This window comes from Marmota monax, unplaced genomic scaffold, assembly GCF_021218885.2.
Source record: "Marmota monax isolate L192 unplaced genomic scaffold, Marmota_monax_Labrador192_F-V1.1 WCK01_AAM20220418_F8-fsc00001, whole genome shotgun sequence".
Classification (NCBI taxonomy): Eukaryota; Metazoa; Chordata; class Mammalia; order Rodentia; family Sciuridae; genus Marmota; species Marmota monax.
Genome location: NW_026693777.1, coordinates 38,261,548 through 38,275,772, shown reverse-complemented (window position 1 = coordinate 38,275,772; position 14,225 = coordinate 38,261,548). Strand labels below are relative to the sequence as shown.

At 31.5% G+C, this 14,225-nt stretch overlaps 1 protein-coding gene across 4 annotated transcripts in view; it reads left to right on the top strand.

Moving 5' to 3' along the window:
* Positions 1 to 14,225, top strand: part of Dph6 (diphthamine biosynthesis 6) — a 172,813-nt gene that overhangs the window by 2,988 nt on the left and 155,600 nt on the right. For 3 of the 4 annotated variants that reach the window (XR_009228382.1, XM_046461653.2, XM_046461655.2), the window contains exons 2-3: positions 260 to 354; positions 4,137 to 4,330. Coding sequence is in view for 3 of the 4 variants with exons in the window: in XM_046461653.2 (XP_046317609.1) it covers positions 260 to 354; positions 4,137 to 4,330 (289 nt within the window). In the remaining variant the exon portion in view is untranslated. Of the gene's footprint in view, positions 1 to 259; positions 355 to 1,337; positions 1,451 to 4,136; positions 4,331 to 14,225 lie in introns of all 4 variants that reach the window. The other variant, XM_046461654.2, reaches the window with a different exon arrangement.

Sequence of the window (14,225 nt, the reverse complement as noted above, 5' to 3'; positions counted from 1 at the left end):
TGGTATAATTTTATAAGATCTCCTAAGTTGCAACCTTTGGTACTCAGATAAATTTGCTTATGATATGGAAATTAATGTGTGTCTTATTGCATTCTTGTTATGAAATAGTCCCTCATAAATTTGGAAAATCTGCATAAATAATGTGTTGTATTCTGATATCTAGCTATTCTATGTTGAATTATGGTCAGTAACCTGATAGTTTATATATGCTTTCTCTCCCTTTCTCTGTCTCTCACTCTCTTATTAATTTATTTTTTAGTGGTGGGAAAGACAGCTGTTACAATATGATGCAGTGCATTGCTGCTGGGCATCAGATTGTTGCTTTAGCAAATCTAAGACCCGATGAAAACCAAGGTAAGTTTATGATTTTATTAAGAAGTTCTCCAAGTGACTGAAACTCAGATTCAGAATTGCACTTTATTATATGCAGTAGACAGAGGGGAAAAAAAAGAACCAGTGAATACTTAGCCAGATAAGATGTTCAATTCTTCATAGAAATCATTGTTGTTACTTACATGTCCTTTAATCTTCATAACAACTCCTAGAAAGAGGCATTATTATTCTTACTTTTAGTAGATTGGAATACTGAAGCTTTTGAATTTAAGTCTGTTCAAAGTAAAATAGCTAGCATAAACTTTTCAGAGCTGAGACTTGAACCCTCTTACTTCAGAATACATGCCATTCCACTACACCTTATTTCCAAGTGTTGCAGGCAATATATAGATAGGTAAGATACAGTTTCATTTTGGCTTTCTTCCCCTTTTTTTCTTTCTTTTTATTCCCCCAATTAGAATTTTTTTAAAAATATATATGCTCACGAATTTGCTTTACTCTTTTGTTACATCTACATAATTAAACTGCTAAAATGTAAGGGAGAAAAGATTAGCACTGGCCTAATTTACAATTTTTGCTTTCCTATGTGTCTCTTCTAATAAGATGTTTTTATCATCCCCATACATAATATTTTTTCATACTCTATGCTTTTCATTTACTGTTGTTTTAGAATGAATTAAATGAGTAATATATGTGAAAACATTAATTATAGTTTCTGGTGTGAAGTAGGTATCCTGCAAATTTAGTTGAATGAGAATATTTCTTTTCTTCCCTTTTTTTCTTTTCCTCCCTTCAGTCCTCCTTACCTCCCATCTTTTCTTCCTTCTTTCCCTTTCTCCTGTGCCTTCTTCTCAGGGCTTCCAGTCTGTAGTATTTCTATTTTTATCTAATTTTATAGTTGTTTCTATTAATTTTCTCTTAGCCTTATAACCCCAAGTTAATTGATTATAATTTTTGAGAGGAGAGTTCATAACTTTCATCTTCCGTGGAATATTTCTTTGCAGTTGGGACAGGACTATGACCCTGGTCAGAGTTCACTCAAGAGTTTGTTGATGGACCAATGAATAATGAACACACTTGAATTAGCTCTGGGATAGAGAGCAGTTATTTCAGTCAGGTATTTGAATTTTCTTTTCTCCTGTGACCAAGACCCAAGTAATGTTGGAAGCAATGTGGAAAAATAGACATCAGAAGTTTTTTATAAAAAGAAGTAGAACATATTCTATAGAGAGTCAGGAGTTAATACACACTTTGAGGGTTCTCCATGAGAAATAGCTACTTTTTTTTTTTAAGTAGTGAGTTTTTTTTTTTTTTTTTTTTTTTTTAAATGCTCTTCTAATTCTAAAATCAAGAAAGAGAAAACTCTCTTAGGGTAATCAAGAACTGTACTGTAACCTATATCTTATAAAAGAAGAAAGTACATCTTTAAATTCAACCTGTTAGTGAAATGGAGGCATTTAGTTAGAATAGTGTTAGTGATTAAAAAAATTTCAATAATAAGAATTAAAATATTGTAAAGTAAAAAGCTGGAAAAATCAGCTGAAACTATCATAGAAGAGAACAGATTAATGTGGATTGGTAAATGAGAGAGTTTAGCCAATATTGATTTAAAGTTATCAGGAAGTTGGAATCATTGAATGATTCATTGAATGACTTCTCCCTGAAACGAGTTATAAAAGCAACTGCAGTAAGGAATGACTGCAGAATAGAGTTAGTTAAAAGGCATTCATGACATTGAATTTTTAATAGATAGTCTGAAAAGGCATTTATTTACATCCATGGGATGACATGCATTTGTCATAAAATTCACAAAACCATTTCTTTAAATTTTTAGTAGGAACTTTGTGGTGTTTTAATAGAGGTACTTCAGGCAACAGTGAAGCCTTTTGGTTTTATATGATGTCACACCCATTGTTGCTATGTAGCTTCCACTAATAAAAGTTACATTGTGGTTTGGACTAAATGAAACTTTAAAGAAAAATTATATTCTAGGTCTTTGAAGACAGTAAAATGTTTTAATTATAACAACATTAGGATATTTCTTGCTAAAAAGCTCAAATTTCTTTGAATAAATAAAAGGATAAATATATCTGTATCCCTTAACACTAATTAAGGGATACATTTAGAGATCCAGTCTAACTTTGAGAGATAGGCTAAAAGATTTTCAGGTCATTGGCTATCTATCTCTACTTTTTAGTGGGACTAGGAGGATTTCTAATAACCACATGAGTTCCATTCTGCAAGAAGCCAGTCTGATGTGTGGGTCAGAAACCTAACCTGGTGAGCCAAAGTGCAATGGCATATGATAACAGTTTTGATTGTTGAAAGAGTACTTAAAATATCATTCATTCCTTTTGATAGGATATTTCCACATTAAGTGGAAAACTGGATTTATTTGGTATATGTTCATACATACATACATGTATATCTGTCAAAGTAATTTTTTGTAACTTTTTTTAAACATACTGTGAATATTTTCTGTGTCACTAATATTATTTTACAACAGCATTTTCCTTAAGTCTTCTTGAACACAGATACCTCCATGAAATGTAAGATTTTTGTGGATAGATAAACTTAACAGATAGTTCACCCTCTTTCCCCTTATTAGAAGGCCTAAAAGAATATTATATGGGAAGAATTACAGAAGACATCTATTTAGCATTTTTTGTTCTCATATTTTACAAATTTATTTGACATGGAGTCTCTTTTTCCTCTAATAGCTATTGGTATATTATGGGATTTATATTTTACAGAACACTTTTTGGAAAATAGTTTTTAGAAAATATACTTATATTACTGGATGCCTAGTATTTTACTATATGAATAAACCATAATTTTCAATCTAGTATAAATAATGAGCTGATGAATATATTTATAGATAATCTTTGTGTATATTCAGTATTCCTTTTCTATAAACTTATGAGATCCCATCTATTCTAACATATTTCTATGTTCATTTATATCACCACCATAAGATCTGATGTGACTCATTGAATATTTTATGCATATTGTTGTTTGTGGAATCTTGTGACAACCAGTGATTGTGTTATTGAACAGTCTCAGTTGCCATGTTTCTGTACATACTTGCAACTATTCTGTCAATATTGAATTTGTATATGTTTTATTGAAGTACTGAATATAAAATACATCAAGAACATATAATTTTTTTTTGCAAATATTTGTCACCGATTAACTAAGTGGATATTTTATTAATAAAAATTTTTACTACATCTCTAATTTTGTGAATCACCTAGAATGATTTTTAAGAACGTTTATGTAATCAAAATTTGAATAAAGTAATCAAAATTTATTGGTTACATTGCTCTTTAAACATTGATGCATTTTGTTTTAAGATTTATATATAATTTTATTTGTAATCAGCAGTATAGATGATTATTAGCACTGGTATGAAATAAATACAGCTGTGGACAAATATGCAATTTTTTTTGGTACTAGAGTTTGAACCCAAGGGCATTCAACCACTGAGCGACATCCTCAGTGCTTTTTATTTTTAATATTGAAACAGGGTCTTGATAAGTTGCTTTGGGCCTTGCCAAGTTGGTGAGACTAGCCTCTGACTTGCAATCCTCCTGACTAAGCTTCCTGAGTTACTGAAATTATAGGCATTTGCCACTGCACTCAGCCAAATTTGCAATTTTTATATATAGTTTTGCCATAAATGCAGAGAGAGTCATTAAACTTTTAAGTCTGTTGACTACTCTTCAAGCAGTAAAACCTACATAGAATTTTAAATCCACTTTTTCAATTTGTTTTGCTGATTATTTCCATTTTAATTGTTTCAGTGGGATCTGATGAACTGGATAGCTACATGTATCAGACAGTGGGTCATCAAGCCATTGACTTGTATGCAGAAGCAATGGCTCTTCCCCTCTACCGCAGAACCATAAGAGGAAGGAGCTTGGTTATAGGACAAGTGTACACCAAATGTGAAGGTGATGAGGTTGAAGATCTCTATGAACTTTTGAAACTTGTTAAGGTATGCAGAATGAACTTTTACATTTTTTTCAATTTAGTGTGTAACTTTGTAAATTTAAATTGCTGAATTATTTAGTAGTAAATAATTTACAACTTAATAGCCCAACTCTTCTTTGAAAGGATCTTTTATCTTTTTCAGGATAGGAAAAAAATTATTACTATGCCTTTATACTAAAGGATATTTAAAAATGAAACTTTAGATATAGTCTGACATCCAGGCTTGTCAAATGATATTTAACTATTTTTTTTTCCTTAGGATATTGAAACCAATGGCTATTCAATTGTATTTTTAACAAATATCTTTAGAATGTCTACTATGTGCTCGGCTTATGGTGCAAAGCACTTGGGATAGGGCAATAAACAAATCAGACCAAGGCCTTTTCTGATGGATCATACTTTCTACTGGAAGACAGAAAATAAACAAATAACATGTTTTCTGTTGAAAAGTACTTTGAGAAAAATGAAGCAGAGTCAAGGAGATAGCAACTGATGGCAGGGCATGGCTGGGGAGTGGTACTATAGTTGATGATCAAGTAAGACCTTCCTCATAAGACAAAGTTTAAGTAAACCTAAAGCAAGTAGGAGACTGTGCCTTGCTTAAATCTGGTGGAAGAAGTTTGAATTAAATGTTTAAGTAATGTGTATCTGTTTGGCACTAATTAATTTCAGTAGACAAAATGTAGGAGAGAAGTATGAAGTGTGAGGCTCATGTATCTAATAAGGATTAATCTCAGTAATGTTAATTAATGGAGATGATTTTGTCTTGAGCAGTTATCTTTTCATTTTCATTGATAGCCAACTCTTCCAATACAGTTGAATGTTATTCTTAAATTTGAATTTTTATCCAGTCAGCTATAGTCAAATCATGTGAGGTATATTGATGATACAGGTATTTAGACCAATATTTCCTGGATATCTTAAAGTATTTTCATAAGGGAAAGGAAAAAAGATTTCTTGTTTGTTTCTCTACCAGGAGACACTGCAGTTTATTTTCTCATGCTTCAGATAAGTTCAGCCTTTTCAGAATTTTTATCATGAACCTGTGTTATGAAAATTTTCTAGTCTCAAATCACTATTTCATAACAACTTTAAATTTGATACCAATTAGAGCTTAATATTAATTTAGGATTTTGATTTGAAAAATATATGAAGCATTGAAATTCTTTTAAAGTTTGCTTGATTAAAGTGGTTCTTTTGTATATCAGAAATGTTTCATTTTTATTTAAAAAACTGATAGAAAAAACAATTCTGTAATTTATTATTTAACTATAGATAGGACAAGGAGTAGATGCTTTTCAAAGGAAATCATAGGGGAGATATATGTTAATTACAACATTTTGATTATCAAAGAAAGGTGTAGGAATAAGAGTCTGCTTTTAACAGGCATCTTTACAAAATGTACAATTATAATTTCAACAATGTTCTCTTTGAGATGTGAAATATTGAGTGCAAATCCTGCACTTTCAAAATCTCTTTTTCAGGGTACACAGAAATTGCAGAAGAAGTTTTGAAATATAAGCCAATTTTACAAAATGGTAGAACTCATATTAGAAGTAATTGGGTTACAATAAAAATCACAAACTTAGTAACTTTGGAGAAACTCTGTGATAACAGCCCTGCAAGAAAAGGAAAGATAATAAATTACTAATCAATTTAATTAAAAATGGCCAGATTAGTAGTAATTAAGAAGAATTTTCCCTTTTGATCCCTGCTGTCTTTGGGAAATGGATGCTTTGCCATTATCTTTATAGTAACAGTCAGTTATGACATAAATTAATGCTAATGTTAAATCTTGACAACTTCTGCTTTGGAATTTCATGCATGATAATTATAACTATAGTTGAAAGAGATGTTATCAAGTTGTCTGGTACTAAATAGTTTCTTCTTTTTCTGTATAAAAATATTAATTTTACTATAGGATATTTTAAGGACATAAATATGGGAAATATATAGTTTTTGTGAAAGACATTGTACAACCAGGCTTTTATGGTAAAATCCATAGAGGTCCTGCATATTCTAATGAATAATTGAGTAATTATGGGAAAAACTAATCTAGAAAAGCTATAATTTTTCAAGTTATTTTCACTTGTTCTAAGAAAAATACAGAGCTACATTTTAATCCTTTAAATATTAATGAAGCATTGAAAACATTTAGATTTATTTTTATTTTAAACATTTATTTATTTAAGTTATGTGACTTTCATATTTAAGTTCATTTTTGTTTCTTTAGCTCTTTGCCCCATGCAAATATTAGAGCTAGTTTTTGACTGGGTGATTTTCTATTTTACAAGGAATTTAATTTACTGATTACTCAAAATAAGAGAGGAAAACTTGGAATAATTTATAGTGTTATAAATTTTCTGTTTTGTAGAAATTATGAAAACTAATTGAAATGTAATAAGCCTTCAGGTAACTGACAGATATATATCTCAAGCTGTTTGCAAAATTTCTGGCTTTTATGTGACTACTCTTTCTTTATTCTTTAAAATTTCTGTAATATTGAAATGTAACTTTGATTCTCAAGTAGTTTGATTTGGTATTATAGATAACCTATATTATATTCTGAAAATTCTGTAATTTTCAGATTGTGTGAGTTTTCTTTTTAAGTTACATAAACAATATGAAAGTTTTCAAAAGACATGCATAAGCATCATATTTCTATAGACAACATTTAAGTATCAACATATCATTTTTTTTTCTCCATTAGCTTGGAGCTACTTCCTCTGGCTCTAATGTCCTCTTCTTTTTTATTTCAATTTTACTTCAGTGGGATCATCTTTAAGAAACTTCTTCAGAGAGGGTACTTTCCACACCTTGTAGTTTGGAGATATTCCCATTCGGTTGGACATTTTATTTATATGTTAACTTGAATTTAGAATTTGAGGATGAAATTAATTTTTTCCTTAAATCATTGAAAGCACTGCTCACTGTCCCCTAGCCTTTTCCTGATTCTGATTTGATTTTTGTTCATCTTTATGTGACTTGTTTTTGTTCTCTGTTAACTTTTATGATTGGGTCTTTATACTTGGTGTACCACAATGTCACAATAATGCCACATTGAACATTGAGGGATTCTTCTCCTGAATCCCTTCCATAATTCCCTATTTAGTGGCATATCCCTGTCTTCTTTCCCTCATTGATGATTCATGGGCATGTAATCCTGGTGAAAATCAGTCACAACAGGTCATTCTTCTGGCTATAGTGATACGTGTTGACCAATGTTGGTCCTAATAGAAGGATGCTAGGATGATGGGTAATTGGCAGAAGATAACTCTTTCCTTACACATAGAAAGATGTATGAGTAAAACCTAGGACTTCTTTAACTTTTTATTTCATTTTTTTTAAGGAAGATTACTTGATGTCAAATCTGACACACAAAAAATATCAGAGCCAATAGAAGTACAGTATAAAGATTGTTCTGGGAAGTGCCCTTTCATTATTTGTTTGATAATTTGCTCCTTTTGATATATTCTCTGTTCCTTTTTTCTGATACTCTTACTGGTCAAATATTAGAAAATTGAATCTTCCTGTGCCTTGTCTTTTCTCACATTTTTTTCATACCTGAGTCTTTTTTGTACATTCTGCAAAAGTTACTTTTAAAAACTCTGTACTTTCTTATTGATTTTTTTTTAATTTTAGCAATTATATTTTTCAATAGTCATAAACTATTCTTATTCATTGATTGTATCTTTTTTATAATAACTTTTTTCTCTTTAGGGGCAGAATTCCTACATCCTTCTTAAAATATGATTAAGAGATATTAAGTATTATCTTTCTTCCCTGAAATATTAGTGTTTTCTCAGGGGTCTTTTTTCATGTTTTCTTTACTTTCATGCTGTAGGCTTTTCTCAGATGTCCTGGTTGCCTATTCAAATATATGAATAAGGAAAGAGGAAAGTTGACTATAAATGCTTTTGATTTAGTTTTTTTTAAGTCTTACATTTCATATTTGTTATACCTGGAGTATACCAAGCCTAACTTTGTTCCTTTCTTGATTTTATTCTCTTCCATACAAAGAGTGGATTATAGTTTCCTGTGCCGATTTATCAGTCATCATTCTTTCATCTACTTTCTGACTCAAGAAGTTAATTAAAATCCTTTAGCATTGATGGTTCCCTCTTGTTCTTGTTTTTGAGGAATTGTACCTTTGCTTTCATTTTAATGAAATCTCATGATTTAGAAACCTGTGTTAACGTCATTCTAATATATTATATTTAATATGCTTAAATTAAATTCATTTCATTTTCAGTCTTCCTTTTCTAAGTTTTGGTGTTATTCTTTTTTGTTTTGTTTTTTTCCTCTTGCAGTTTCTTATCTTCATATTGACCTTAAAATTCTTCTAGTAATTTGAATATAATAATGTATGAATAATTGCCTTTTTTTCTCTTCTTTTTTAAATGGAATATTTTCTATTGAAAGAAATATAAATAAATGACTGGTTTTATTTAAAAACTAGATTTTAATATAATGCTTTGAGGAAATATCAGTTGGCTCTTTCTTTATACTGGTTAGAATATTTTGGTTAAAGGGAAGAAAGTCACATTCAAGAAGTATTAAATGAAAAGAGAATTTATTGGCAGTAATCTAAAAGGAGGTTTGGCTTCAAGTAACTAAATATAGGACCAAAATATAAAAGTCTAATTTCTTATTTTGTTGGTTTTCTGTTTCTTTTTTAGCCTCTCCTTTCTGTTGACTCTGTTCTCAGTTGAGACCTTTATAGTTAGAGAAATGCTCCCAGTTATAAGTCTTCCTGGTTCAAATCTAGTAAGAAAAGCTCTGTTTTCTTTAATACCTCAAGACTTCCTTAACCTGGCTCTTATCATTCATGAGCCAGGCATTGTTTTAAGTAAATAATTTCATTTGACTGTGCAGGCCTTGATTATCTGCCATTTCTGTAGTGAGAGATAGAGTCAAGATTACTGGAACAACATTTTCTAGGAGCAAGGAAATCATGAATCTCCAAGTATAAATCAGGCTGGTCCTCCCTACTTGACTTTTACTTTTTCTCAGTCTCCCACCTCTACCTCAACCACTACCTTTAGATTTCTAGAACCTGTAGATAATACTTCTGTGTTTTCTAAAATCCAATCCTTTGTCCCCCATTCTCACCACAACTGTTTTTTCTTATGTGCTATGCAAGTCTTCTAAGTAGTCAACTTGCCAGCTCTTATACTATATTGTTGTCGACTGATCTATACAAATGCTTGAATAACCCACATATTAGCCTGACACAGAAGACCCTTTAAGAAGAGGTCCTTGCATTCCTATGAGTCTGATCTTGGCATTCCCATATAAGCCTCTGGGATCAAGTTATAATGAACTAATTAGGTTTCTAGAAGATTGCTTTTTCAGGTCTGAGTCTTTACCTGTACCTTTCTGGATTCTTATTTCTTTGTTCTCCTGAAGATCCCCTTCTTACCTCATATCCTTTTGTGAAATCAGCTTTAATTTACCTTCTTTCTATTTCTTTAATGGCAGTTTGTCTATACCTTTACTGTGGTTCTTAGTGTATTAGGATTATTTATTTGGCTGTCTCTCTTGCTAGATTGTGTATCTGGTCTTATCCTCTGAAAGGGCCAATTAAAAAATGTGCTCAGTGCTCTTCTGTGTTGTATCTCAGGTGCCTAGCAGGCTCTTAAAAAATTGTTGAACAAAATAGTTAAGTCCAAAATTTACTTTTTTTTTTTTTAAGTTGTAGGTGGGCACAATACCTTTGTTTGATCTGTATTTGGTGCTGAGGATCTAACCCAGGGCCTCATGTGCTAGGTCCGCGCTCTACTGCTGAGTCACAACCCCAGCCCCACAAATTACTTTTTAACTAATAATTTATATAATGCTGGGGAACCACCACATTCAATATATGATATAAAACCAGTGGTAAATTGATTCTGTTTGCTTTTTATCTAGAGGCTTAAGTGAATAGGCATCATAGTGAAAGCTTTCAAAATAAGGTATTTTATCAGTTTTGGCAGTGTAACCACGATCTGTACTAAGAATAATTTCCAGTTGCAGACTATCTTATGAAAATGCTGAGCAGACACTTTTCAAAATATTTTGGCATCTTTATTTTAAAAAACCTGCTTATGGCAAAAAATTACTTTGTGAGTCTCTTTTCACTTCAAATCTTGGGGGAGAAATACCCTGGTTGTTGAGTTACTTTGAGACAAATATGGAGGATTTGGAGTGGGAGAAACTTAAGATGGCCCTTAGACTGACTTGCAAGGAAGACCCAGACATAGTGTAATTAAATAGGCATATAACCCTGTACAGATTGTTCTGGGCACTTTAGCACTGCACAGCTTACCTTAAACCCTGTTATTTCCCAAGATTTTAGACATTAAACCTGATTCCTTGGTGTAAGAAATTCTTTTCTAGTATTGATTCTGGACTCCAAATGGGAAGAGTCTGCATTACAACAGACCAGTGTCATTTTTACTTCCAGGTGCAGTTTTATTGAGGCTGTGCCATTTCTGGCCCTTTCAGAGGATAAGATCAGATACACATGATAGAAAATCTGTTTGACAATAAAATTCTGGAACATATTTTGTAATTCTTATAGTTCCTAAACTTATTACAAATCCAGAGACTTCATCTATAGATTCCTCTTAAAGCCTAGAAAATATGACTTTCTTCTTTTTTGGAAAAACTCATTCTGTCTCCTCAATCTTGGATCTTTCTTCACTTTTATTATTCTTTGCATGTATCTGTTATCTATAAACATACATATTCTTTCTGTTTATCTTTTTTCCTGATTCAGTGTGTTGTAGTTTGATGTGACTTGTGCCCCAAAAGCTAATTTGTGAGAGAATGTAAGAAGGTTAGAAGGAGAAATTATTGGGTTATGAGAGCCTTAACCCAATTGGTGAATTAATCCTCTGATGGGATTAACTGAATGCTAGCTAAAAGGCAGGTAGGGTATGGCTAGAAGATACAAGTCATTGGAGGAATGCCTTTAGGATATTTATTTTGTGTCAGGCAAGTGGAGTCTTTTGCTGCTTCTTGGTCATCATGTGAGCCACTTCCCCTCGCTATGCTTTTCCACTATCATTTTCTGCCTTACCTTGAGCCCTGAGGAATGGAGCTGGCCTTTTATGGACTGAGACCTCTGAAACTATGAGCTCTAGATAAACTTTTCCTCCTAAAATTGTTCTTGTCAGATACTTTGGTCACAGCAATGAAAGAGCTGACTAAAACACAGTGCATCTCAATTTACCAGTTGACTTTCATACCCTGTATTCCTTTCCTCTACAAACTAGATTTTATTCTATTTAATCATCTACCTTATATTTGAAAGTGTGTTGAGTATGTTTGACTTTTCTTTTTTTATGCTTTCCAACTCTGGTATTATGTCCTGTTGGCTCCCCCTACACCTGCCCCTGAATATGCTACTATTTATTTTCAGAGAAACCTTTCATAGATGTCTGCTTCTGGAGTTGTGTTGTCTGAAGTGCTAGATATGTTTCTGTCCTATAGTCTTTTACCTCATTTCTAGACGTACTTTACCCTGTCTTTGCTATATTCTTGATTAAAAGACAGAGAACACATTACCAAGATCGATTCCTTTGTTGTTATCTTTTCATACTTTTGAAACACAGGACTTTATTTGTGGTCATACAACAATATGCTATATCTTAAAATTTTATCTTTTATGTTGACTTGCCTTTTTAAATGGGAAATTCTTCAATCTGTAAATACATAGTGTCAATCATAAAATAGTCATAAAACAAGTGATATGCCTAAATATTTATTTGTAGTAAATTTTTTTAGTAAGAGGTGATTTAATAAGATTTTTTTCTGTGATATATAGATGTGAGAAAATACTGAGTACATCAAAATGATGTCCCACTTGATTTTGACTGATTATCTTTTACCTTTATTACTCCTATAGACTTTTTATGTCTTTATTCAGAAAACATTAATTCAAAACATTAATACTAGAGAATAAAAACGTTGTATGAGACATAGTTTCTTTCCCCCATAGACCCCTAAGAGATAAGATACATGCATAGAGAAACTAATACAAGATACAGTTGCCATAAGAGTACTTAGTCAGAGGGTTATAGAGATTCAGACTAGAAAATATCAGGAGAGGAATCAGAAAAGGCCTTACAGGGGAAGTCATGTGATATTCTTGAAGGTTGTTTGTATTTTTAAAGAGGCAGGTATAACAGAATAGTTAACAGAAAGTTGCAAATAAAGGGCAGATTTCAGCCAAAGTCATGAAAGCAAGAAATCATGAGATATTATGGGACTATAAAGTGGTTCAATTTGGGTAGCATTCAGAGTTTGAGGAGTAGGGAGAATATTTCTGTAAAGGTTGATTGAAACCAAAAAAGAGAGTGTCTTAAATTTTTAGGTCAGAAATCTCAGTAAATGGAAAGCTGTTGTAGTAGTATTTTCCAAACTCAATTTTGTGGGTCACACCAATTTAAAAAAAAATTTGAAAACTAGAATAAAATAGAAAATATCAAGGTGCATTATACATAATAAATAATATGAATTATTATTTTGTGTAACATTCAGTGTTTGTTTTTCAATTTAATTTTTATTGTATAGATTAATGGGATTTACTGTGATATTTCCATGTATGCATACATACATCTACCTTTCTTCTACCTGCACTCTTTCCAATCCCTTGTATCTCTCTTCTTTCAGGATGATTTGTTTATTTATTTTCTTTTTAAATTGTTACATGTGAAAAAGAACATGAAATACTTGTTTTTCTGTGTTTGTTATTTTGCTTAATCTGATTCCTTCAGTTATATATATTTTGCTACAAATGACAGAATTTGTTCTTCATTATGCTGAATAATACTCCATTGTACATATATATTCAACATATTTTCTTTGTCCACTCATCTTCTGATGAGCACCTGGACTGATTTCATACCTTATCTATTGTAAATATTTCTTCAGTAAACATGGGTATGCAGATAACTATTTGGTATGTTGATTTCATTTCTTTTGGATATATACACAAAAGTGGGATTAATGGAACATATGGTAGTTCAATTTTTAGCTTTGGAGGAGCTACCATTTTCTCCATTATAATATTACTAATTTCCATTGCCATTAACAGTGTGCAGGCATTCTTTTTTCCTTCTTATTCTTGCAAGCACTTGCTAAATTTTATTTTCTTGATAATAGTCATTATAAATGGAGTCAGGTGGTATCTTATATTTAATTTGCATTTCCTTAATGGCTAATGATATTGAACATTTTTCCCTATTTGTTGACCATTTGTATTTCTTATTTTGAGAAGTGCCTGTTCAGATTGATTATTTTTCAATTGGATTACTTGATTTTTTTTGGTGGTGTTTTTGAGGTCCTTGTGTATCCTGAATATTACTCCTTGGTTGAATGAATAGTTGGCAGATATTTTCTCCTACTCTGTCGTTGTCTTTTCATTTTCTTCATTGTTTTCTTTGTTGTGCAAAAGCTTTTAAATTTGATATAATTCCAACAATCTATTTTCAATTTTGTTCCCTGTGATTTTGGGTTAGATCTAAAAAATCATTGCCTCTACTAATGTCTTGATGTATCTCCATTATGTGGTTTTTATATTTTCAAGACTTATATTTAGATCTTTGATTCATCTTGAGTTGGTTTTTATACAGGTGAGAGATGGGGGTTAATTTTCAGTCCTGTACATATGGTATACTTTTACAAGCACCATGTATTGAAGAGGCTCTCCTTTCTATAATATATATATGATATATATAACTTTTGTTGAAAATCAGTTGTATGGATATACGTGGATTTATTTCTGGATCCTTTATTCTGTTTCATAGGTTCATATGTGTCTTTTCATGCCAATGCCATGCTGCTTTGTTACCATGGCTCTCTTAGTATATCTGGAAATAGGGTATTATCATGCTTAGAGCTTTGCTGTTTCT